The sequence below is a fragment of the Tachysurus vachellii genome, chromosome 10 (assembly GCF_030014155.1).
Source record: "Tachysurus vachellii isolate PV-2020 chromosome 10, HZAU_Pvac_v1, whole genome shotgun sequence".
NCBI lineage: Eukaryota > Metazoa > Chordata > Actinopteri > Siluriformes > Bagridae > Tachysurus > Tachysurus vachellii.
Window position 1 is genome coordinate 18,607,616 of NC_083469.1, and position 25,237 is coordinate 18,632,852.

Below are 25,237 nucleotides of genomic sequence, written 5' to 3' on the forward strand. Positions count from 1 at the left end.
ACTTATGTATTCTGTATTAACAACATATAAAAGAGTAATGATCCACAATTTTAAACAAAATATCATCATATGTTGTGTCACTTGCACATGAAGTGGGGGTGCTGATGTGCTGGTGGTCAACATGGGAACAGTGGTATTTTTATATGTAATCCAAAAAACAAAAACAATATTAAAATCAAATACAAATGCAGAATGAACAATTTACTCATTTTTTTCTATATGTAACCTTAACCATCAATTCCTTCAGTCCACGGTATCTATTGAGAATGAACCATGGCACTGCAATCTCTCTCACTCTCACTCATTTTCTACCGCTTATCCGAACTACCACAGAACTACCTGTGCTCAATGCCAATGCCAATCTCAGGCATCATCGGGCATCAAGGCAGGATACACCCTGGATGGAGTGCTAACCCATCGCAGGCACATACACACTCTCATTCACTCACATAATCACACACTATGGACAATTTTCCAGAGATGCCAATCAACCTACCATGCATGTCTTTGGACTGGGGGAGGAAACCGGAGTACCCGGAGGAAACCCCCAAGGCACGGGGAGAACATGCAAAATCCACACACACAAGGCGGAGGAGGGAATCAAACCCCCAACCCTGGAGGTGTGAGGCAAACGTGCTAACCACTAAGCCACCGTGCCCCCCGGCACTGCAATCATTAAAAAAAATACAGTTTTACTATTTTAGATTTTAAGTGTCATACCAGTAGAAATTCTGCCTGACATCTACAACAGGTACAACTACTGAGAAGCACATATGCCTACAGTAAGAAAAACACAAGACAGTGAATTTATTACAGATGCTGATGTAAATCTGCCTACATATACTCAACTAATGAATAAATACCATATGCTCTTATAATAATCAATTGATTAATCCCAGAAAATAGCTGAGTAAATACATAGCAAATTTTTGGGTGTAATATTAAAAATAAATAAATAAATAAATAAATAAATAAATAAATAAATAAATAAATAAATAAATAAATAATAATAATAATAATAATAATAATAATAATAATAATACAGGGTTTATCACCAAACTCACATAAAAAAAAAACTTGATTCATAAGTTTAAATCTGCTAGCCAATCATCATCAAGGATGAACATGGAATAAATGCAACATAGACAGCATTGGTAAAGCAATATCCCTGTTCTAGTTCCACTTTTACAAAAAAAACAGCTTGAATCTTCAGTGTGGTGAGCAGGAGATGATCTACTGTTCTCATTGTACAAACAATGTACAAAGCTAATTCTGTGGCTAACATCAGATGACTTTAGCATTACAAATACTGTATGTATAGACATTATCTCTCTATGTGTAATTAACTAACCTTTCCAGTGTAACTGGTGATTAAAGGTCAGCTGGCAGACTCGTAAGACATGTTTGTGTGGTTGTATACAAGGTGGAGGCGGGAATCTAACCCCCATCCTTGGAGGTGTGAGGCGTGCTAACCACTAAGCCACCGTGCCTCCCAAATTCAAATTTTATACCTATTAAATATATATTTAACTTATATATTTATCTTAGATCATAGAAAATACATCCATTAAAATAAATCTTCCTGAAAAGCATACAATGTGAAAATGTGACTTGGTGACTCAGAATGTCTTCCATTATTATTAAGAGATTATAGGAAAGAAGCAGGTAAAACCATATAAAAATCTAACAGCACTGGTCCATAATAATAATAATAATAATAATAATAATAATAATAATAATAATAATAATAATAATAATAATAATAACATTCTATTTGTGTTGAGTTGCTGTTTAAAAGTAATCTGTAAGTATAGGCCCTGATTAACTGAAAATGTACACTGAAATTATTCTTCTTTAATTTTGATAGCTGGAATGTCAAAAATTTGATGTCTCATATCTCATAAGGGCTCTTCACCCAGAGAACCTTATATTACTAATGTGACTGTGTTTCAGATTCACTTTGTAACGTTACAGATGAAAAACTCTCAAGATGAACTCCTGACAGATACAATGATTTCCTCTGCAAAGATTATTTTTCGAATTTACTAATGTATCCAAACTAACCTAATTTAAATCTATTTTAGAAAAATCTGAGTTATATAAGATGTTCATTCTGTATGTTCAGTAATTATATTTCCTAACCTTTTTGTCTTCAGCATTACATATTTATGGTTAAATAAAATAATTTTGGACATTCTAATATAATATAATATAATATAATATAATATAATATAATATAATATAATATAATATAATATAATAAATAAATAAATTCTGTATGATTATTTCAGCTATACTATTTGTGCCTTTTTTTAAACACATGGATAATCCATTTACTTTTTGATATTCTGTCAGTATAGGATATCAAAAAATAAATTTTACTCATTTCATGAGTAAACTCATTTCATTCATTCAATATTTAGATCTTTTTTTAAACTTAAAAGTTCATGAAAGATCTAAATATTGCATGAATGAAATGAGTTTATACTTTGTGGTGGAATAATACTGTTTACATTTTACAGTCTGTGTATGTAGTATGAAATAAGATGACTGATGATTGAGACGACTGATAAAAACAAAATAAACAAAACGGGGTGTTTTTGTGCAGGTACATTATCTAGCCATAGGAGGGGCGAATAACGTCGGCCACGCCCACTGGGCGTTTCCCCAATCCACTGCTACAATGAGGAGCTACATGAGCAGCACACAGTAAACACACAGCTACTAGACTGAGAAGCATGAGCGCTCTGAATAGGGCAAATCCTACCCGTGACTACATAGCGCGAATAACTATCCACTGGCCATGTCTTCTACAAGAAAACAATATTTTACACTTTTCGGTCTCGCTTTGATGATTGTTTGCTTGACGGTTGTTATGAAGAAATGGCACCTTGGTCTCAGGAGGAGTTTTGTGGATTCTGATCTGGAGGTCTCGTCTCTGCGCAGCGCGTTATTACAGCACATAGAACAGAGACAGCACGAGATCGCTCGGTTTTACAACGTGAATAACCGATCACTAGACATACAGTCAACTTTTCCCAACGCGGACGCATTTATGGATAGAACTTTGGAGACTTTGGGGTGCAGTGATTTGAGCAGCTGGACAGTTGTGGATGTTCTTGGCGCAGGTTACACAAAAACCGTGCTAAAAGTGGTTTTACCGCAGGGTTCAGAAGTGGCTTTGAAAACCGTGAACGATCAGGGGACAGACATGAGATCTTGCTTGGAGGATTTCAGGGATCCACAGGGATGCCAGGATCTCGTGTCTTACAAACTGAGAAAGGAGATCATCCTGCTGCAGAGATTACAGCACCCTAATATTGTAAAGGTAATCAGTTATAAACAGTAATAACCTGCTGGTTAATAAATGTTTATTAGTGATAAATCTGCTGATAAAGGGAGTGTATCATTCTACAGCACAAAATCTAACCAGTTTGGCTATAATTTCATATATATATTCATATATATATAATTTTCACTTTATATATATATATATATATATATATATATATATATATATATATATATATATATATATGTATATATATATATATATATATATATATATATATATATATATATATATATATATATATATATATATATTATATATATATACAGCACAGCATTGTTGAATTATCTCCTCTTATTGGTCATTGGGTTTTGATGATGTTTCTGCTATGTGCTCTGATACGTTTATTCTAACAGCTCGTTCACGGAGATTCACATAATTTAAATCTAATAATAAACAGATAAAACAAATGTTGCTATTTACCAAAAATAAATAAGTACACGGCATGGTGACGTTTCCTGTATAGAGATGTTTATGTCACATTTATCGAGATGGTGACAGTGCTGTGCAGTTTTTCAGTAATATGACAATTTGATGTGTTTTTATTTTTAACAAAAGAAAGAAAATAAATAGGGGTTTATGACTGAATGATTGTTTGTAGATGTTATAACTACCCTGGCTCGTGGATGTCCACAACATTAAGTGTTACTGTAAATGGATAAATAAACGGTGTCATTTCATGGATAGGAATGAAACACTTTGATTGGACTGTGAACACTGTGATTTGGAAAACTTGGGACACTTGATTTTTTGGCGATTTGTCATAGGATTCTTTTATATATAAAATAATCCTGTGTCCCGTGTCCTAGATTATTTTCCTCAGAACAATATGCCAGAACACATAGAAATCAGATGTATACTGTTAATATCTACAGTTCGTTACTTGACTTTAACCAATGCCAGACATATGAAAATAGCCTTAAACTGATCAGCACTTGGTGCCAGTTTTTTTTTTTCACCTGTCAGTTTTCTACTGCCTTCCATTTTAAGCTCATTAAAAGAGAACAATTCTAGTTTCAGAAAGTTTCCTCTCTCAGAATTTTCCTAAATTTCTAAAGCCTATGTGCTTTTAGTTTAAGTTTTACATTTAAAATACTGGCCTGTAGTAAATGATTGTCTTGTTTTGTGGTTATAGCTGAAAGGTCAGTGCCAGGACAGTGCTCTGGTGGGTGGCATCACAGCAGTGCTGGAGCAGGGAACCCCAGTGCAGATGATTCAGCTCCTGCAGAGCCCCTGGGAAGAGCGCTTTCGGGTAAGAACCTCGACTTGACCACCTCCCCCATACCTCCTGTTGAGTGTTAATCAGGAGTTTCCCACCCACAGCCCCCCACAGGGCATACCTGGGGCAGGGGGTGGATGAAAATTCTCTGGTTAAACTAAAACCCTATCTCCAAACCATCTGAGCTTGATCAAATACTCTGAGGCACAGATGCCTGTCTCAAATTTCTTGGCAAGCTGTGAAACTGAGAAGTATCTGGTCATTTGTGGTACAGAGGGAGGATCTGATAACGGGCTCCAGGAAAGGAGAAGTGGTTTATTGAAGTACATGGCTTACTGGAGGCAGGTGCAGAGTGCCAGCACGCTTTGATTTTTTTAATAGGTTTTCAGGAGTAATAGTTCTACCTGGAGGGGTTATTGAGAGAATTGAGACTCTGTACAGTGAATATACTGAACTGATAGTAATACAAAGTCTGTCTCTGATATTACAGTGTTCAGCTACTCTATTGTGATAAAATACAATAGACTGACAAAATAAATCTGTTGATCCCTTTAAGCTTTTCAAATACTCATGTAGCTCATATGGCTGCTCATTAGCTCCTGGACATGGTTATGATATCAGAAGTGCAGATTTATGTTCAGACTCAAGTTGTCAATTCCAGCACTGTGATTATTTTGCTGTGCATATTTTACAGCTTCGTCTTACCATATCTCACTCATTACAGACATATTATTATCTGTTTAGTGGAAACAGATGTCTCCATGCTTACCTTTAATGTTAGGTATGTTGTCTGATTTGTTAATGTTCTTATATAACCTTTGATCTCTCTACACTTCAGGTGTGTCTCGGCTTGGTCAGGCTTCTTCACTATTTGTCACTTTCTCCTCTGGGCTCTGTGGCCTTGCTGGATTTCCAGCCTCGTCAGTTTATCATGGTGTCTGGTGAGCTCAAGCTGACCGATCTGGATGATGCCATTGTAACTGAGACACAATGCAGGACAACTTCAGATTGCGTGCTGCAGTTTCCACTGCGCAATTTCACCTTCCCATGCTCAGGCAGTGGCGTATGTCAAGGCCTCAATGAGATGAGGAACCTCTATAATGCTTACAGGTGCGTGTGGCCCACATTATTGTTGAATATCATAGAGCTTGCTTTATAAGCAGCTGCCATGGTTAGTGTGTCTGGGCGCTTCATGGCTGACAGTCCCTACAACATAGGGAAACGGAAGCTCATTGGTTAAGACACTTGACTACTGATTAGTATATAACCTCAAAAGCCTTAACCCTCCTTTGTATAAAATGAGATAGATGTAAGTTGGGTGTCTGCTAAATGCAATAAAAATAAACCCTATCTCTTTTGTTGAGATTTAATTTGGCATCATGCAAAGCATATTTTTGGTAGCTTATTGTGTATTTTACTATGCTTTATAGTATGCTGTACTAAGGAAGACTTCATTATTAAGGCTTGTCTTTGCTGTTTTTTCCCCAGATATTTCTTCATCTATCTGCTGCCTCATCAGGCCCCAACAATACTGAAACCGCTTATGGATCAGATAATGAATGCAACAGGTGAGCAGTCTCTCTTAGTGTGTGGTTTCAGTCATTACAGGAACATGTCTTTATTGCTGGATAACTCATCTGAGACTATTGTATCACTAATGCTGGTGTTTGCCATAGGGGAACTGAAACACAGTGTTAACAAAACACTAGAAGCCTTTGAAGAAGTCTTGGATGTATACAGATCTGGGCTACATCTACAGAACATCCCTTCATCTGCAATTAACGGTAAGACTATTTAAGAGTATGAAAAGTTTTTTTGTACTCCATTGTTTTACTCCAAGTGTCTTGCAGCTCGAATTAAGTTTTTTCTCATGTACCTCACACAACTTAGTTAAAAGTATGATTTTAGTACAAGACATTTTGTAGTGAAAGTAAAATACACACAGATATTTCTCAAGCTTGATTTTAGACAAACACAGGTGCTGAATGTGAATCCATTTCAGGAGACGGTTAAAGCAACACAGAATATGAGGTGTGCTCATTTTAATGTCAAAACCATAACTCAGACATCACCTTCAAGCAGATGTGCAAACTGTCGTAAAAAGAAACAATGAAACTTAATCTGTCCTCAAGCACTGGTGAAATATTGATGTCCCCTGCAGGACATTAGGATTCTCTCTTTCTCTTTCAACCCTACCCCCCCAGCTGAACATGAGCTTTGACATCCATAAATCATCCACAGATTTCAGCAGCAGTGAAGGCATAAAAAGAACCAGGCCTTCAAGATGTTATGTCCGAACAAGTTTGCAACAGCTCCCGTAACATATTTTGACACATTTTGAACGATTGTGTAATTTGTTAAGCAGATTTTTTTGTCTCTTTGTCAGTCATACGGAACTTGTGGTACTTGTCACGGTCTCCCTAACCTTAAGCTATAAAAACATGCACACATACACACACACACACACATACCGTTAACTATATCTCATATTTTCCCACGTCTCATATGAAGTTAAAGGAATGTCTTTAAGTAACACAACACTCTGACGCCTCTCTGACGTCAGAGTGTGAGGTATCTGCTGATTTTATATACACTAATCTGGTTTTTAGTGCCAGTTTAAAACTGATATAGATTCCCTCTCTTCTGTGTAGACTATGCTGTGCTGAAAGGCATGGCTACATCTGGAAATAAGGAATACAAATGCTGGCCTTCTTACAACCATCATGGATGCATGCTGTCTGTGCACGGTGCTGCAGAGGCTGCCCACATTTGCAACTCTCACCCACAATGCACCAGCTTCTCTCTCAGTGACCAAAAGACATGGACAGGTTAGTGTTTTACTCATATGAGTAATGAATAACAGTGAGTCATTGCTGCAAAACCCAAACCAAATATACTGCTGCTATGAAAGAGGCATTTAAAATACACCTGGACTCACAAAGTTACAAATGATAGTAATACTGAGTAAGGTTAAGCTTTACAAATTCAGTATGTTATGAATACATTCTGTATGATATATGCTCAGTTTTTTTTTAATGTGTTTGAATGCCTTTCAGCTCCCATTGTTCATTACGATAAAAACAAATTGTTTCAGCACATTTTTATTAAGTGTGTGTTCCTAAGCATATGTGCAAACTTTGCCTTTACTTGTTTGCAGGTCGACTTCTTGCCTCGTTCAGAAGCAGCTTCAGTCATCTGGTTCCAGATGTGAGCTCAACAGTCTACGTGAGGACGGCCAAAGCCTCTGCAACAACTCTTTAAAGGGGGGGCGGAAAAAAGAGAGCAAGAGAGAAAGCGAGATGCTGGGGGGTTGTTGGGGGGGACTATGAAGTGAATGAACGAGATGTATTTATAGGCATCACACTCAAAAGACTGTTTGATGTGTCTGCCAATGCTGAACATGCTGCCAAGAGGCGTCTAAAAGGATTTCCCTTCAGGTATAATTACCTCTCCTTACACAAAAAGAAACACCCAGCCCTCTGTTTTTTCCCCTTAGCCGTTATGTTTGTATGGCACAATCCAATGAAAGGATATTGAGCCTATTCAATACAAGCTCTTATACAGATTTTTCTTTGATGTTAATAGAGCCAGCAATTCTGCGGTGTAGCACGGCATGCTGGTATGCCTTAAACACAGTGTTGCACAGGCATGGAAAAAAGTAGTGAAATTACAGCTGTGTGTAGGAGCTGAGTTATAGTTTTGCTATATGAACTGAATAGCTGCTTAGGATCACTTTACAGATCAATGCAGTTTTTTTTTCTTATAATCTTTGTTTCCATCCAGTGGATGAGATTGATTGAGGTGTTCTTTCTGAGAAAGAGCTATTGTTATTTGACATTTTTGTTATGCGGTATGTTTTTGTGCTCAAAGAAATTAATAAAACTGTTTTGTTTTGTAGCTCATTTTCCTTAATAAGAAAGAGCTTTGTGTGGTGTTAATATTCTTCACTTTTAAAAGCAGTCACTGCATTGTTTTTTTTCTCCTTTACCTTCAGCCTGTCAATGCAGAGCCTAGCAGCATACTGTGCCCCGCAAAGTTTACACAAAACCTTTCCAGTGCATACTAATTAATCACTTGCGGGGTCATTATGGTTTAATTATTACATGTAAATGCTTCTTGTTTGGAGGCCCTTTCTCATGGAGAAGCCTGAAATACAAAAGCACATTAAGAACAATTAAAGTAAATCTGCCGTTTGCACAAGAATGGTCGAGCCATCTGGCTCTCCATTCAGGAGTGCTATTTTAGATATGCACAGATAACAGGGTTACTCCATGCTGGAGCTCATTTCTCCCCCCTGCATTCCCTGTCCTGTGGTTTCATGAGCTCTGATAAGCTTTCTTGAAATTATCCTGCATTATCCGACACATTGAAAATAAGGACTTGAATAATCAGCAGTGGAACTCACCTTAGGGAAAGGGTTGTCCATCCGTTGCTCCAGAATATTATTCAAATAAAAGTCTCCTGGTAGCACAAAAAAACAACAAAAGAAACACAATTATTGTGGTTAACATCCTATGAAGCTAAAAAAAAATAGTCCTGTCCTACATGTACATTAAACTTTTCACCGCAGTGTTTTTGTTTTACTTTAATTTTTGAAAAGAAAACAAACAAAGCTGTAGATTACAGTATGCTCTAAGTCATACACCAAATAGTAGAACGTGAATAAAGATTTGAACAAAAATTTGATTGAATATAACACTTATTTTAGACTAAGACAATTCCATAAAACATTACAAAACAAATATTAAGCTATACATTTCCAATAACATTCCTGCAATGGTCTACAAACATAACATATAATAATGGTATTTACACAAAAACTACTAAACAAGTATGTTTGTTAGCTGTGTGGTGAATAAAACAAATTCATAAAATAAAATTTAGAGTTTGTTTTTAAGAGCAAGGAAATGCAGAAAGACGTTCTTTTCTTTTTTGTCTCTTCGAGGGTCACAGTGGGCTTCTGTTCCTCTAGGTTAAAACTTCAGCTTAGTACAAGGCTGATGGTGAATAGGATTGTTATTGCACCTCACTCTGCTCTCTATACTATGTCTTTAGTTTCATGTTTCACTTGAGCAGTTTCCATGATTTTTATTCACAATCTCCATCTGGAAATGATATGTAGGGAAAAAAAGTTCTGTTGGCTTGGGATTGTGTCAAGGGGCATTAGTGGCTTTAGATATTGCTGGTTCAAGCTGTACTCGGGTTCCAAAGTTCTATGAGTTCTAGTTCTAAGATTTAAATTTGTATTGCAGTGCTATTGCAAACCATTTATTAATGCTAAACGCCAGCTTATGCATCTAAACATCAGAAAATGTCATACACACAACTACTCTTTTATATAGGCCCCCATGCTTGATTTTAAATGGGTTCATGTGCTTTGAAATGCTTGCAGAATCTCCACAATCTTAGCTCAAATGTTCTCTACCACATGAGAACGTAGTCTAATTTCAGTGTTTTCTTTCTTAACTAACCCCCTTCACTCCCCATGGCCCTTCCTCCTGCTTAAACAACCATGGTTCATGGTTTTGTGTGCTTTCAAGAGTGTATTACAATATACTCATGTAGCTTGTTTTGCTTCTAATTTATTTTTTCTATTATCTATTAATTCTTTCCATTGTTTACTTTGAAAATTAGTTCTTAAATAGAGATTTTTGCAGTTTATTAGAAGAGTAAGAAAATGCAGAAAATGAGTAGAGAAGATATCCTGCTACTCTTCCTCCTGATGGGTCTCAGCGGGCTTCTGTTCCTCTTGGTTAAACTATCATTCGGGTACTAGGGTGATGGTAAATGGAATTGTTATTGCACCTCGCTCAGTACCCTCCATTCTGTTTCTTTAGTTTCCAATTTCACTCGAAACTTTTCCATCGTTTTTATGTCTGACCGCATCTGGAAATGATATGTAGGCAAAAACAAGCCAGTGCTGTCAGCTTGAGGACCCGTCAAGGGGCATTACCGCCTATGGACACTGTTGTTTTAAGCTGCACTTGGGGCCCCAAATGTAAAGAACGTATAGTTCCTAAAGAGCAAACAGTGGACTTCTCTGTCTCAATACTGGCTTGAGCATTTTAGATAATTACAGTCTATGCTGTAAGATGAGTTTCACTGCTAAAGCTTTTTTGCTCATGCACATACTCTTAAATTTTAGAGCCCAATCATAGCATGTGCTGACAGCTGCATTCAAGATATATGCCTCCAGGAGGTCTGAACTTTCTACTGGTAGCCTTCTTCATGTTTAAACCTAAGGATTAATGTGTTTTAAGAGCCTTACCCCCCTAAACACACATCAGAGTTTACTCAGATCAGCTTTTTGCATTTGAAGGTAACTCCTGCTTCTCCTCTCCCCTCCTCCTCTTCAAACAACCCAGGCTCCTTCATCACAGTGTGTTCACCAGGACTTCATTCCATCGCCATGGCCTGACAAACAGTTTCTGTAAATCATCTTCGTCTAGCTGGCCGTTCTGCTGCCCGAGGGCCGGACAGACAGGGTTTGGGTTCAGAGACTAAGGCAAGGGGGAAGGGCAGAAAGAACTACATTCTTGCCAAAAAGCCCCTAAGCCTTTTGTTTCTGAAGATCTGTTAACCTCATGACTGGTTTAAAGCTAGTTTTTATGTCGAGGTTTTTATTGTTACTATTTTTTTTTTATTCAAACCACTAGCTAGTTTCATTGGTTTGGTTTTCATGAAATTCATATATATATGAATTTATTTACAGAAATTTACATTTATGTTTTTTTTTTGGCAGATTTTCTTATCCAGAAATAAATGACCAATATACTGTATATACAGATAGTCGACAAAAATGCATTTACATTTTCTACAAAAGAAAATCCTGTGTATTGGCATGACCAAGAACATACACCTATACTTGTACTCACCGAGGATCAGCATGATGTTAGATATATTAATGTAAGGAGTTTTGACATGGAGCAGTTCAGCATCAGATGCACTACAAAAATGTTTTATTCGGCTTAAAAGTAAATATAAAAGTTTAAAATTTGATGCTTTTACAACATATAGTGCAATTACCACAGTAATTTCCAGAGTCCAGATGAGAAGCAGAGATTTAGACTACATTAAATTACTTAAATTCTTGCTATATAAATAAAATTCTTTATATATCTTAAACCATGTTAAAAATATATATCTTAAACCATGTTAAAAATACACAGCAGTTCACTAGATTTTTTTTTGTGTTTTTTGTTTCTGAAAGTGTGAAACCAGACAATCTTTGCTCACTTTGTGGATACACTGAAATCTGGCATCGTAAACATGTGCTGTGATCTTATTGCCACAATTAACACAGAAATTTGACAGGCGCTATGTTTAAAGTCTATGATGTAATTAGCAAATTGCCTCAATGGCCATAAAACAGTTAAGGAATCATTGAGGAGGCTGTTAAATTTAGCACCATTAAGACTTCATTACCCTTGATCACTAGAAGAGGGCTGGCAATTGCTCTTCAGAATACCAATTAAATGTCAATCATGGATTTATTATGCTGTTACTACTGCATGTATTAATGATTCATTGTGAGAAGTCCAAATGGATGTTGGATAGATCTCTAAGCTCATCTATATTATGCCCAGTAGCTTAGTTCCAGCTGAAGTGAAACTTTATATTAGCCTTCAGTAGGAGACGTTGTAAGATCTGAATTAAATAATAAAAATAGGTGCAATATTTGTGTTTTGTGAGTACTTATGTTTTATGGTAAGCAATCTCAAAATGAAAACAGTTCATCCTTGGGACCGGGGTTACTACAAAAGAAAACATGTCTCTCTGTAAAGCTTGCTGCAAACAGGATCAAAGTAAGCCATTGAGGTCAGGGTCCCAGAGGGTCTGAGGTGCAAATACAAAACTCTAACGTATATCGAAAAATCGATAAAACAGTGTAAAAAAAGCAGAAAATTAAATGCAGGTGGAGGGCTGCATGTTGTATCAAAAGAATTGTTACCAGATGTGCTTGAGGCCTAAAGGATAAAGCTACGTAATATAACCAGACTGCAGTAAGCAAGACTAAGAATACTAACAGCAACACCACTGGTTCACCATTTCTGTGATTTTTTCTTATTTCACCAAATGAATATTTACATGGTGTTTATACGATATTAACTAATCCACTCAACCTTCATTCATTCATTCATTTTCTACCGCTTATCCAAACTACCTCAGGTCACGGGGAGCCTGTGCGTCATCGGACATCAAGGCAGGATACACCCTGGACGGAGTGCCAACCCATCGCAGGGCACACACACACACACACACACACTATCACACTAGGGTCAATTTTCCAGAGATGCCAATCAACCTACCATGCATGTCTTTGGACCGGGGGAGGAAACCGGAGTACCTTGAGGAAACCCCCGAGGCACGGGGAGAACATGCAAACTCCACACACATAAGGCGGAGGCCTCCGCCAGGAATCGAACCCCGACCCTGGAGGTGTGGGGCGAACGTGCTAACCACTCCACTCAACCTCCTGAAAATAAATTATTTTATTTATCAGACAAACTTGTGAGTGCAGGCCAATTATAATGTAGTGCTCAAGAGGGTTACAACTTATAAAGAGGTTAAAGACTTATAATGGCTTACTGTAATATTTGTATAGTAAGTAAAATCATAAGTTGTGTCTTTTGGTGGCATCATTAATAAGTTAACTTTTACAAGACACTAAAGGTAGAAATAATAAATTTGTTCATGCCATTAATTGTTATATCTTTTGTATAAATTGCATATGTGCATCTGCCCTACCTCAGCAGGGGAGTGATAATTTCACTGTTTCTGTACACTAATGTTCAAAACATTATTTTAAAAATAACGACTCCAAAAAAAGCGTAAGCTCCACAAACTTAGTCATATATCACTGAAAACCTTATTTCATGACATCAGCCAATTATAATATATGTATTTAAATTTTTTTCTTGGAAACAAGTTAAACCACAGAGGGTTGGGGTTATGTTTGTTTGTTTATTTATTTATTTATTTATTTATTTATTTATATGAAAAATAAAAAAGTTTCTAGTTTGCATGTATTCAGTAAATGTTATGCTTTTCATGCCTATCCATTCTTTCGGAAAAATATTACAGAGACATTTCCCAGAATGTTGATTTTTTTTTTTTTTTTGCTTTATGTTAGACCTTCTAATGAACATTGGCATATTCATACATTTTTATGTTTAACATTATATAAGTGTATTGTAAGTGTACATGTATATATACACACACACACCTCACACACACATACATATTCAGTTGAACAATAATGCTTACAATGAACAATAAACCTTATTTACATAACCAATATTTAAGTTTTATAGAGGCTCCAGTATAAACATATAAATGTTTAAAAAATACAATAAGGTTTACTATATATAATTAGAAATATTTTATCTGCTAAAGCAGCTTTAAATATTAACGTGTGAAAATGTTTGTTTAAGGGTCGACACGGTTCTTTTAGAGGTGAAATGTTGCAACAGCGCCATCTGGTGGACATTCAGTAAAGCAGCTAAACACATACGGGTATTCAGTCTTTATCAAAATTTGAGTAGAAAGTAGAAAGTATTTTTTTAATTTGTACTACAAATGATTCTATACATAATTTATAATTGATATGAGTTTTTGCTCTACAAACCCACTCTTCTCTCTATTTTAAACGGAAAATAGGGTTGATTTCTCAAGGGCAATCCTTCATAAACATGTATTTCACAAACAAACATGCTCTCTAAATCTTCATTAAATTTGTCAGGTAGAAAATAATCTCTAAACACCAGTCACACTGTTATAGCTTTTGCAGAACCCGGAGTGCTCTAATGGGTATTAAAATAGGAGTGATTGCACTCATACTCTGGCACAGTGCCGTCCTGGTGTAAATTCCCAGTCAGATTAAATAGACTGAGAAGAAGCAGGGGAGGGCTGTAAACATATTTATCATCCAATAGCAGACGGTCCACCAAAGCTGGCTGGGCATTCTTAGCATCCCATGGTCATCGACCGGCTGTAGAGGGCAGGAGTTGTGTTGATGGTGTCCACGGTTTCTGTACTCTCTGTATTCTTTGCTGCAGGTATCATCATAGGACACTTATTAACACTCTGCCTGTGAGAAATTTCCATTACTGTGCATGATGTCAGACAGCGAGGGACTTGCAATGGGTGAGTGTGGTGTGTCAGAGTAACTTTAGGCTTTGTTTTTTACTTGTTAGTGTTTTGGACCTTTTCCATAGGGACAGCTCATTCTGGAAAAATTCTGCTCAGTGTGCACAGAGATTTCTGCCTTATACGGCTTTTTTTACTCAAAGGTCAATGTCATCATAGAACCGGGACACTTTTTTGTGAGCTCTGTGAAAGTGATATTATGATTAAGAATGTGTTATTGTGTGCACATTTAAATGCTCTTTTAGTCCCTATAGGCTACATTTGTTGCATCAGCTAAACACTCTGGTGTCATGTTCTATGGACTGTGTGCTTATAGGTTCAATAAGCACTCATCCACTAGATAAACAGATAACGCTGACTGGAAAGAGCTGATGTTGCTTTATTGACAGCACAACAGAAACAATCAGATATAAATAGCTTGCTCTGATACTTTTCCTCTTGCTCTGTAGGTCAGTGCAGATCCTTTGCTAATAAATATTTTATCTGCTAATGTGCTGCAGTCGTGCTGTGATCCAAACAACTTTGAGGACCTTGGGTAGAAATCTTATATTTGACTCGGTTAATACTATATGACAGTATACAGCAGATCAGAACGAATGTACTGCAAATGATGTAAAGAAAATCAAGAATAATTCCACAACACAATCAGCACTCAATGTGTACTAATGTTACAGAAGAGTATTTGTCATGTATATTAACTGTATGTTCACCCAATAACTTGATGTCTAATCTTAATGTCAAGTAAAAATATCTTGAACAGATTTATCTACTCAGGAGTGTTGTGTGACAGAAGAGTGTCAGCAAGAATCAAAGAAGACAGTAGTGAGACCAGCTATGTTGTATGGGTTAGAGACTGTAGCAGTGAGGAAAAGACATGAGGCAGAGATGGAGGTAGCAGATATGAGGCTGTTGAGGTTCTCTTTAGGAATGACAAGGATGGACAGGATTAGGAAGGAGCACATCGGAAGGACAGCTCAGGTTGGCTGTTTTGGGGACAGAGAGGTCAGAGAGCCTAGATTGAGATGGTTTGGACATGTACAAAGGAGGGAGATGGTTATATTGATAGAAGGATGTTGGAGATGGAGCTGCCAGGTAAAAGGCCAAGAGGAAGGCCAAAGAGGAGATATATGGATGTGAAAGAGGACATGAAATTAATTGGTGTGAGAGTAAAGGATGCCATAGACAGAGTTAGGCTGAAAAAGATGATTCACTGTGGTGACCCCAAAAGGGAAAAGCCAAAAGTACAAGAAGTATCTACTATAAGATTGATAAAGCTATTTTTAGACATTCGTTACTCATTTTAAACTTATTTATTAACTTATTTAAAATGATCTTGCTTTATTGGTAGATAATTTTGCTTCTTTCTTGAAATAAGTTCTTAAAAATGACAATCTGCCAATAGAACAAAACTATTTTAAGCTTGAAATTAATGTTTAGAACTAGATTTTAATAATCTTAGATTTGTTTTTTTGTAATCCTATAACAGGAAATACTACAAAATGTGAGTATTTTCAAGATATTATCACTTGCTAAGGTGTCATTCTTTTGAATTATCAACGAAAAGTCTTATTGTCTTCTTCAGTGGATCCAATCTGTTTGAGTCTTATACACAGTGAAAGATGATTTCATTATTGAAGAATTTATGTTTATAAACTGAGAATCCAGCTTAACTCACCTTTGCATCAACGGAAATAGTAATGAATGAGACAAGAATGAAACTGTGGAAAAGTGTGGCATTGCATTAAGGGTGCTGTTCATAAACAATAAGTAGAATTTTAGTAGAATACATATGAAAAATAACAATAACTGCCGGTTTATGCTTCATATCATGTCATATTTCTTAAGAAAAATACAAGCAGAATTCACTGTTTTGCACCACCTTACTAAACTAAAGCATGTGTTCAAAGCAGACAAATTAAACATAAACTTTTTAAATTAAACTTAAACATGTGTAAAGAAAAAGAAACTTTCTGTCAGGATTATATATATCATTCTACTAGAATTGTTATTATAATACACGTTCTGTTTAACCTAGGCCAGTAATTTAGGATTATTCCTAAATGCATTTTATGCATTTAACATTTTGGAGTATGTTGGAAAGCATTATCTTTCCTGAACCACTAGATGTCGCTATATTATAGTAGGAGGAACGAGTGTGACAGATTCTGTATATGGAAAACCTCCAATAAACCTGTGTAATAAGAATCACTCTGTTAAGATAGAAGCACAAAATAAAGATAAAGATGAAGATAATGTGAGAACAATCAGGAGATCAGTGTATCGATTTAAACTTATGACCGAAATGCATTTTTATAAATACATGGTTATCTAGTATAATATTATTACCTATCTAAATCTATTAGTGATTATAATTGGTAATATTATTTAATAATAATAATATTAAATGTATTATGATTAAGAAAGGATGAACAACAAACCTATTTCTACAGTTCAACATCGTATTTCTGTCCTCATAGGAAATATAAAGGAGAAAAATTTTCCCCATGATAAGAATTGACATGTTTGCAAGCAGCCACCAGCTTCAGCCACAAAAGATCATAATTCAGACCCAACCTGAATTGTATCAGCCAGAACAATGTAAAACATGAAAAATCTGAACAACATATATTGTATGATTTATTAGGCAGCGAGTCAGTTCCTGGATGTGTTGGAAGCAATTGCCAATTTTTGTGAATGTTTACCCAACTTTATTACCTTGCAATTTACAGATCTGCTGCTATAACCTTCGTGTCACATACCAATCACCAGACAAACAAACTGACAGACAAACAAAGAGATAATTACTGTCTGAGATGTTAGGGCTAGATTTAAAGTGAGATGTCTACTGCTCTTGAAGAGGAGCAGGCTATTTATATTTCTCACTGAGAGATTAATTTAACAAAAGGATCTAGAGCATGTGCCCAAGACTTTATATAGAACAGAGAAGAACTGTTAAAAAAAAAAAAAAGGTCTCTAATATTTAAACAATGCTATCATTATTTGATTAAATAAAAGTCTGGATGTTTAGAGCTTTTGGCACTCCTGAATATTTGATTTTGTATATTTCAGGGTGTGAACTGTAAGAGATTATGAAGAATTTTTTTGGGGTGCAGCTTCAGCTTCACATTAGTGAGACAACCTGGTCAATGAAGTGTTTCAGGGTAGAATATTTCAGTAGTTGTCAGGAGACGAGGATGCAGTTTTGTGAGAGAAAAAGAGAGATGGGAATTGACAGAAAGTTATGTGAAAAGAGGGTGCGGCATCAGGCATGGTATTTTTCCCAAACTTGAAACTATTTCATAATTTCTTTATACTCTCTATGTGGACATGATGTACTGTGTGTATGGTTGTATTCAGGAAATGAAAGAAGGGACTTAACATTTACTGTATATAGAGGTTATGTCAAATGTCACTCCACTGAAGCCTACACACAGCAGACATACTGAAATACTGATTTGGAAAGTAGCGATTTAGAGAATGATAGTGTGCACTGTCTACTAAAATGCACTTCAGTTGAAAGAAACACAGAAAGCCTAGACACAGAAAATCTTTTTAGATTTCTGGCTTGCTTCACAGGTGTCATAGTTTGTGATGATGTGCACGATCCAGCTGGCATTGCAGTAATACTGTAAGTAGTTCTACATTTGAGTAGTTCGTTTTGAGTTAGACCCTGTATACAGACTATCCCTTGCACAACTTGAGTGTCGAACTCTTACAAAACCTCCACAAAGTGAATTATGTGAGTGAAATGACATGGACAGCTGATATCATTGAGCTTTTGATTATTGTTATGACAGAGCATGAAAATGGTGTCATAACTGGTTTAGTTTGAACTTGCCATGGATTTACCAAAGCTAATCCAGGCTTAAATGACATCATCATGTAAGTATGGGTGAATAAAAGCAGGAGAAGGGACAGAGAGGGCATTATGATGAGAAGTACCATTCTTCATCTTCCTTTGGCATGCTGAACACAGCTTCTCTGAACAACAGACACTGTGGTGATATTGCACAGGCTGAGGAGGAAAAAACGCCCTGGAGAAGTGTGTAAGTACTAAAATGAGTCAAAGTGAATGAGTGAGTGAGTGTGTGTGTGTGTGTGTGTGTGTGAGAGAGAGAGAGAGAGAGAGAGAGAGAGATATTTGTTTTTTGTTTAGTTTTTGCCAAACCTAATCATAAACAGGCTTATTGTTCAGCACCAGTGATTGTCAGGGGTCATGAGGAGGTTTACGGTTTTCCAGATGGCCTGAGAGCTGCTAACAACTGTCTGTTATTCACTTTCCAGTTTCCAGTGGAAAATAGATAGCTGCAATGGAATATATAAACCTCTAATGCTGTACTGATTGGTAAAATATTTATAATACATGCATGCATGTTTTATTCACCTTTAATTCCTATATGATTCCCTCATATATCATGATACTTTATGACAAAAAAAAATCTTTATCTATTATTTAAAAAAATTGGACAGCCCCTTTTTTGAATCAGTAATAGTTGATATTTCAGACAGAGAGAAGTAAATCAAGGGCTATATAATATTATATAATAAAGTGTATACTATTAAACAATAGGACATAAACAATACAATTTGCATACATAGATTTTGTTTTTTAGATGATTATGTTTCTAATTTCCAGATTACAACACTAGTTGAAAATGGAGATTGATGAATGTCTACATAATCATAATAACAAATTGTTTAACATAAAGATCATGTTATGTCATGAGCAATCTAGTCAACTGTTCCTTTTGTCCCAGGAATGAAAATTAAATTAGAAAACTTAAAGTTAAGCATCAATCCAATCCAAATTTAAGCACATATTACATATTGCATATTACAAAGCAAATACTTGAAGATAATGGAGGGTAATCTATGTACAGTAGAAGAATCTGATATTAGTACAATACAGTAAGTAATATGATTAAAAATCAAGGCAATGAATAAAATGCTTCAAATATCTCATGTCTTTCATTAGAATTTATATACGCCCCACACAAATCTTTACTGCCCTCATTTTTAGGTTAGCTGCCACATCTCTTCATATGTAAATCTGGGAGTAGACGCCTTGTGTTTCACCCAAACACTGTTTTCTTGTCTTTTACATTCTCCTTGCAGTCTTGTCTATATAAGAGCAATATAAGAACTTCTTCACACAGAGACGCTATTTTTGGGTGAAGAAGCGTTCACAATAAACATGGCTGACCAAGACTCATTTAATGCTACAGTGGTGATTTCTAAAAACCTAACCTAGACAACCAGTTTATTTCTTTAACAGTTTATGTGAACTTATATTGAAATTTTTTTAATCTGCTTTGAATGAGGCAATAACACGCTCTGGTATGTGTAACAATCCACTCCATCTCAACTCCTCCTCCGTCTCACACTCAGAAAACACACACAAAAACGTTTGCATCTTATCAACACCTGAATGTTATTATGTGAAGCAATGACTCTATATAATTCTCATTAGTTTTCCTCAGTACAAAGCAGTGGAGCAGAGAACTCTGCAGCTGGAGTCCCAGTCTGAACCACAGGCAGTGTCAAGGTCTGCTGCCTATTGATTATCCGCATAACCTTTTGACATTTATTACAACGCACCAGGAAATCCACTGTTGAATGCTTATGAATGTCTTATGAATGTAGGTTCATAGGTCAACTATAGCGTCACAACCAGCAGATGGTTTAATAGGTTCAGTATTAATTCTCAGTGTTATGGTATTTATTATGAGAGCTGTAAATATTAATAAGTTATCACCCTATAGTGCCTGTTCTTTATGTTACAGCTTTTAGTGCCTTCCAGCTCTATATATATTTGTGTATATTTTTACCAAATGTGTGCATTCGTTTATGTGGGAGAAAGAAAGAGTGCATCCCAAAGAACAGGAGAACAATAGCAGAGCGTTGAGCCGTCCGGCTGCCAGCTTGCCGGCTTGTTCTATCATCCCAGTCTCCCCCTCTCTCTCTCTCTCTCTCTCTCTCTCTCTCTCTCTCTCACACACACTCTCTCTCTCTTCTCTTTTCATTTCTTCCTCTCTGTTTCTGTCCCAGAGCAGGAGTACACACACTGCTCTCTAATCTCTAGCACCAATAAGCTCTGCTTCCCCTCTGTGCACTCTGTGACACAATTATCATGCAGACAACTGAGGCACTAAAAATTACAAGAACTGACACATGATTCTTAGTCAAACAATGGTGCAAAATCAGCGAGACAGAATCCTGAATAAAAAAAAGACAAAAAAATGTTAACGATATGGGTAGTACTGTAATGTAAGGTTTACAAATAGCAGTGATGCAAAAAACCTGCAGAGTTTTCAGTATAATAAAAATAAATATAAACATATTCAGTACAAAATTATAAATGTAATACTAGATATTATTTGAGTATAGCCTTATTATATACACAAGAACTGATCCATCTGTCCATCTTCTATAATGCTTTAACTACACTGGGCTCTATCCCAGGGGCCTTTGTGGGCTCCCTGAACAAGGTGCCAATCCTGCCGCAGGGCACACACACACACTCACACACACACACACACACACACACACACACACACACACACACACACACACACACACACACACACACACACACACACACACACAATATGACAGTTTAGACAGGTCAGTCTTATGCCTACTATGCATATCTTTGGATTGGTGGAGGAAACCAGAGTACCTGTAAGAAACCCCCAAAGGATGAGGAGAACATATGAAATACTTGCATACAGGTTGGAAACTGGGAATCAAACCCCCAGCTCCAGAGATGTGCACAACCAAGCTACCATACTTATTATATATACTGTGTATATATATATATATATATATATATATATATATATATATATATATATATATATATATATATACACTGTGTGTGTAGCAAATTATATTTTGCGCAGTAGAAGATTGGAAAACTGTCACCTCTGTCAACTGTCCAATTTTTGAGACTGTACCATCTGTCTTCATGACCCACACTTTGTGCACATGCAGACTATCATGCTAGTCACCTTAGTTCCATTAGAGGGAATTTTTGATGTTAATGCATACTTTTTATTTCACTGCAATTTGTATACTATATATAATTTTGTATATAAATGCTGACAAATAAAAAATTTAATCTTGAATCTACAGAATACGAAAACATTCTAGACCAGGTGTGTCCAACATTATCTGCAAAGGGCCAGTGTGAGCGCAGGTTTTCAGGCTTTCATTCCAATCAAGCATGAGACACACCCGATTCCACCTGTTTAATTAGTTGATCTTGTATTTCAAACTACTATAAGGTGTGGCTTCTGTTTGGTTGGAAAACATGTATTCACAGCAGACCTTTCTTGATGAGATTGGAGATCCTGGCTGCAGACAATTGTGTGCCTCCAATATCATGGAAACAGTGTTGGGAAGAACCAAATATGGCTGTGATAGTCAGGTGTCCACATACTTTTGGCCATATAATATATATACTTTCTGATTTCTTGATGCACTTAAGATTAGTAAATATATTTTCAAATCTTAAAATCACAGTAAGTGTCTAGATTTATAAAGTGTTATGAACCACTGTGATATTTCTCTTGGCTTTTGGAAATTCATAAGCATTTGATCTTGAGTGAAAAAGACAGTACGGTCTATGTCAAGACTTAAATCTGGTCTAAGATTCTATACCACAGGCAGAACTTGATTCATGTTCATGGTCAAGAGAATCTGTTTTGTAATGACAGAAGAACACAACAGTGAAGGAGGTGAGGGAGAGAGATATAGACAAAGAGAAAGAGGACGTCTCTTGCTTTCCAAAGGAATTAGTGCTTTAAGATTTGAGATGACAGCCAGGACAAAATCACAAGCACATAGTCATGAATATCCCCTTCAAAATGCTCCGCACTGCTTCTGTGAGGCATGTGATAAGCTTCAAAAGGACTTTTCGTTGCTGCCGGGTATGGGTTTTGTTTAAAGTGTTGCAAAATGAAGCCATGCAATTATCTCTTAATGCTTATGCATCTGTGTTTGGTTTAATTTTTTGTTGGCATGATGTCTGCTGTAGTCCACTGCCAAAGCCCCACTGCCCTTAATGCATTTCCCTCTGATGATATTTCAATCCAAGTCATAATTTGTTTAGAATATAAAAAGATAAAGCTTTGAATGTCAGTATTTAGCTTCAGGAGTTGTTGTCTTGTGCTTGTTTTTATGGCCAAAAAAAAATACAAATGCATTTCATAATTTTTCTTTCTGTTCACGTTCCCTTTATTTTCTGCGGCCTGTTTTTTTTTCTTACATAACTAAGAATGTACATTCCTCATTATTATAGTACTCTTTAGTTTGTAGTTTGTTGTGTAATTTTAGTAGAATGGGATATTTAAATTGGTTGGGTTGGTGTTAGGTGTGGACAAAAATACAGTGCAAGAGCTGTTTATCCTAGAGCAGATGTTCGCTTAAGGCTGATGTACACATATTGTTTCACTTTAAGCAAAGTTCTGTTCAGTCTTGCCATAACAGCTAAGTCATTCCTTTTAGTTCCTTTTGCTGTTTCATTTTTCCTTTTGCTCTCTCTTTCTCTCTCTCTCTCTCTCTCTCTCTCTCTCTCTCTCTCTCTCTCTCTCATCTACAGGGTGGGGTAACTCAAAAGAAACCCCACCCACCTCAGCTCTGATAGGACATTCCAAACCAGGCTAAGGGAGAAATCCCAGGCAGCTCAGTGGTGTGTCCACGACATTACACAAACACTCTTACTGCACACACTCTAACACACACACATACACACAGCAGTTATTTCCTCTTAGATCTCAAGCTGTCTAAAACTGTTTTTCTTGTGGATGTTTACACAGCCCACAGCTGCTCTGGAGAAGGTCATAAAGGATAAGTAACAGAGAGAGACAGAAGAACAGGACATTTTAAAACATATTTCCGCTCCTTTTTTTTTTGGTGGGGGATTTGCAAGGCTGTTTGGAGAGTAAGTGAAATTGGGACTGAGTTGGTTTGACAGCCACCCTTGAGGGGACAGGTTGTCATGGTAACTGACCACGGTGGGCTGACCCTAGCATGCTGGATGGTGAAAGGAACTAGAGTGACCCTATCAAGCCACTGAAAGTGACGGTGAAGAAGGAGAGCACAGGGAGAGGATGGAAGACAGCTTTTCCAGCTACAGCTCTCTCTATGACACATCCTCATTGCTGCAGTTCTGTAATGGTAAACTTGAGCCTGCACACTCACTCTCATAGCTTGGCATCCTGCCTTTGTGCCTCTCCCTTGTAAAAGAGTTTCAGCTAAGCTTTAAAATATAGGAATGTTTACAAATCCCTTACAGTAGAAAGATAGAAAGTTTCTCTCCTCTTGTAAGCTCTTAAAAGGGAGTTTTACCAGACTTTGATTCAAGAATTGTTTTAGGTTGTGTTTCTGTCTCATAGTGGAAATGTTTCAGGGTAGATGACTCAGTTAACAGTAAGACTCATATATAAAGCATGATTGAGACAGATGATTGATTTCATACATAGGCCATGAAAAAATATGATTGTTTTGGAAGTATCATTTCCAGATCTTTTTAACCAAAAGAATGACTGAAACACAACCCATACATTTTTATTGAGGAATATATTATAATCTTGGCTTATCTCGTTCAGGACTATGTCCTTTCACTTTTGTTACAAGAGACTGTGCTGTCAGTTGCAGTCTATGCTTGTATGTGTTGGTGTTGGTGCTTGTAGTAGCTTGGGGGAAGGGAGAAGATTAGAGGAAAGCATTGAGAGAAGATGAGAAATAAGGGCTCTCCTCATTACCAGATGAGTAAAGGTGCATGTTGCCCGGTTAGTTCTGCATCATTAATCTTTCTTATCAAGGGACCTTATGTGACTCCTTAGGTTCAAAGATAACATTCTGTTAAATCCTTCCTCCTTGCTAGAAAACAGTTTTGTATTAACAAGATTGTCTTGACATTTTATTGTTGAGAGGTTTTGATTAGTCACTTGTATTAAGTACTGTGAAGGACACCTTTACTTAGAAACTTGCATTACCTGTAAAACTGGTGCTGTTGCTTAAATGTAAGCTGCCATAACTTATAAAGAATGCATTTTCCTTCATGGATGTAGGTTGACCTACATTTCTAGCATCCTGTTTCACATCCAGATACTTTCTTTCTCTGATTCCTTATTCTCTACTCTCTTTTCTTTGATTGATATCACATGTGTATGTACTGTTGTAATATATTTAGTTTATTTTCTCTTTTCCCTCCCTACTAGCACTGATTTAGGTTCAATTTAAGTATCGATCCAAAGTGTAGTGTTTTATGTGTGTGTGCATGTGTGTGTGTGTGTGCGTGTTTATAGCTTAGCTTATTATACTCGGTATATATGAGAGTTTTGACTTTGTTGTGACATGTGACATATCTTGACTGAATTGGACCACACCTTGACTGGAGTCTCTAAATTGTTTTGTATTGTGTGAATGGGTGTGTGAATGTGTGTGAAACATCGAGGGTGTCCCTTGTCTTGTTCCCTGAGTCCCACTGGATAGGCTCCAGCATTGGTCCC

At 36.6% G+C, this 25,237-nt stretch overlaps 2 protein-coding genes across 4 annotated transcripts in view; both read left to right on the forward strand.

Moving 5' to 3' along the window:
• The first annotated feature begins 2,713 nt into the window (after window positions 1–2,713).
• Window positions 2,714–7,872, forward strand: pkdccb (protein kinase domain containing, cytoplasmic b). Its single transcript, XM_060879297.1, has 7 exons — window positions 2,714–3,328; window positions 4,488–4,604; window positions 5,410–5,681; window positions 6,060–6,139; window positions 6,248–6,355; window positions 7,223–7,399; window positions 7,729–7,872. Exons 1-7 carry the CDS (start codon window positions 2,804–2,806, stop codon window positions 7,830–7,832), a joined length of 1,383 nt encoding a protein of 460 aa, XP_060735280.1. The 5' UTR covers window positions 2,714–2,803; the 3' UTR covers window positions 7,833–7,872.
• Window positions 7,873–14,558: 6,686 nt separating this feature from the next.
• eml1 (EMAP like 1) overlaps window positions 14,559–25,237 on the forward strand; it is a 40,572-nt gene continuing 29,893 nt past the window's right edge. For 2 of the 3 annotated variants that reach the window (XM_060880095.1, XM_060880097.1), the window contains exon 1: window positions 23,428–23,900. In XM_060880095.1, the coding sequence (XP_060736078.1) occupies window positions 23,834–23,900 (67 nt within the window). In that variant the 5' untranslated portion in view covers window positions 23,428–23,833. Of the gene's footprint in view, window positions 14,718–23,427; window positions 23,901–25,237 lie in introns of those variants that run through there. The other variant, XM_060880096.1, reaches the window with a different exon arrangement.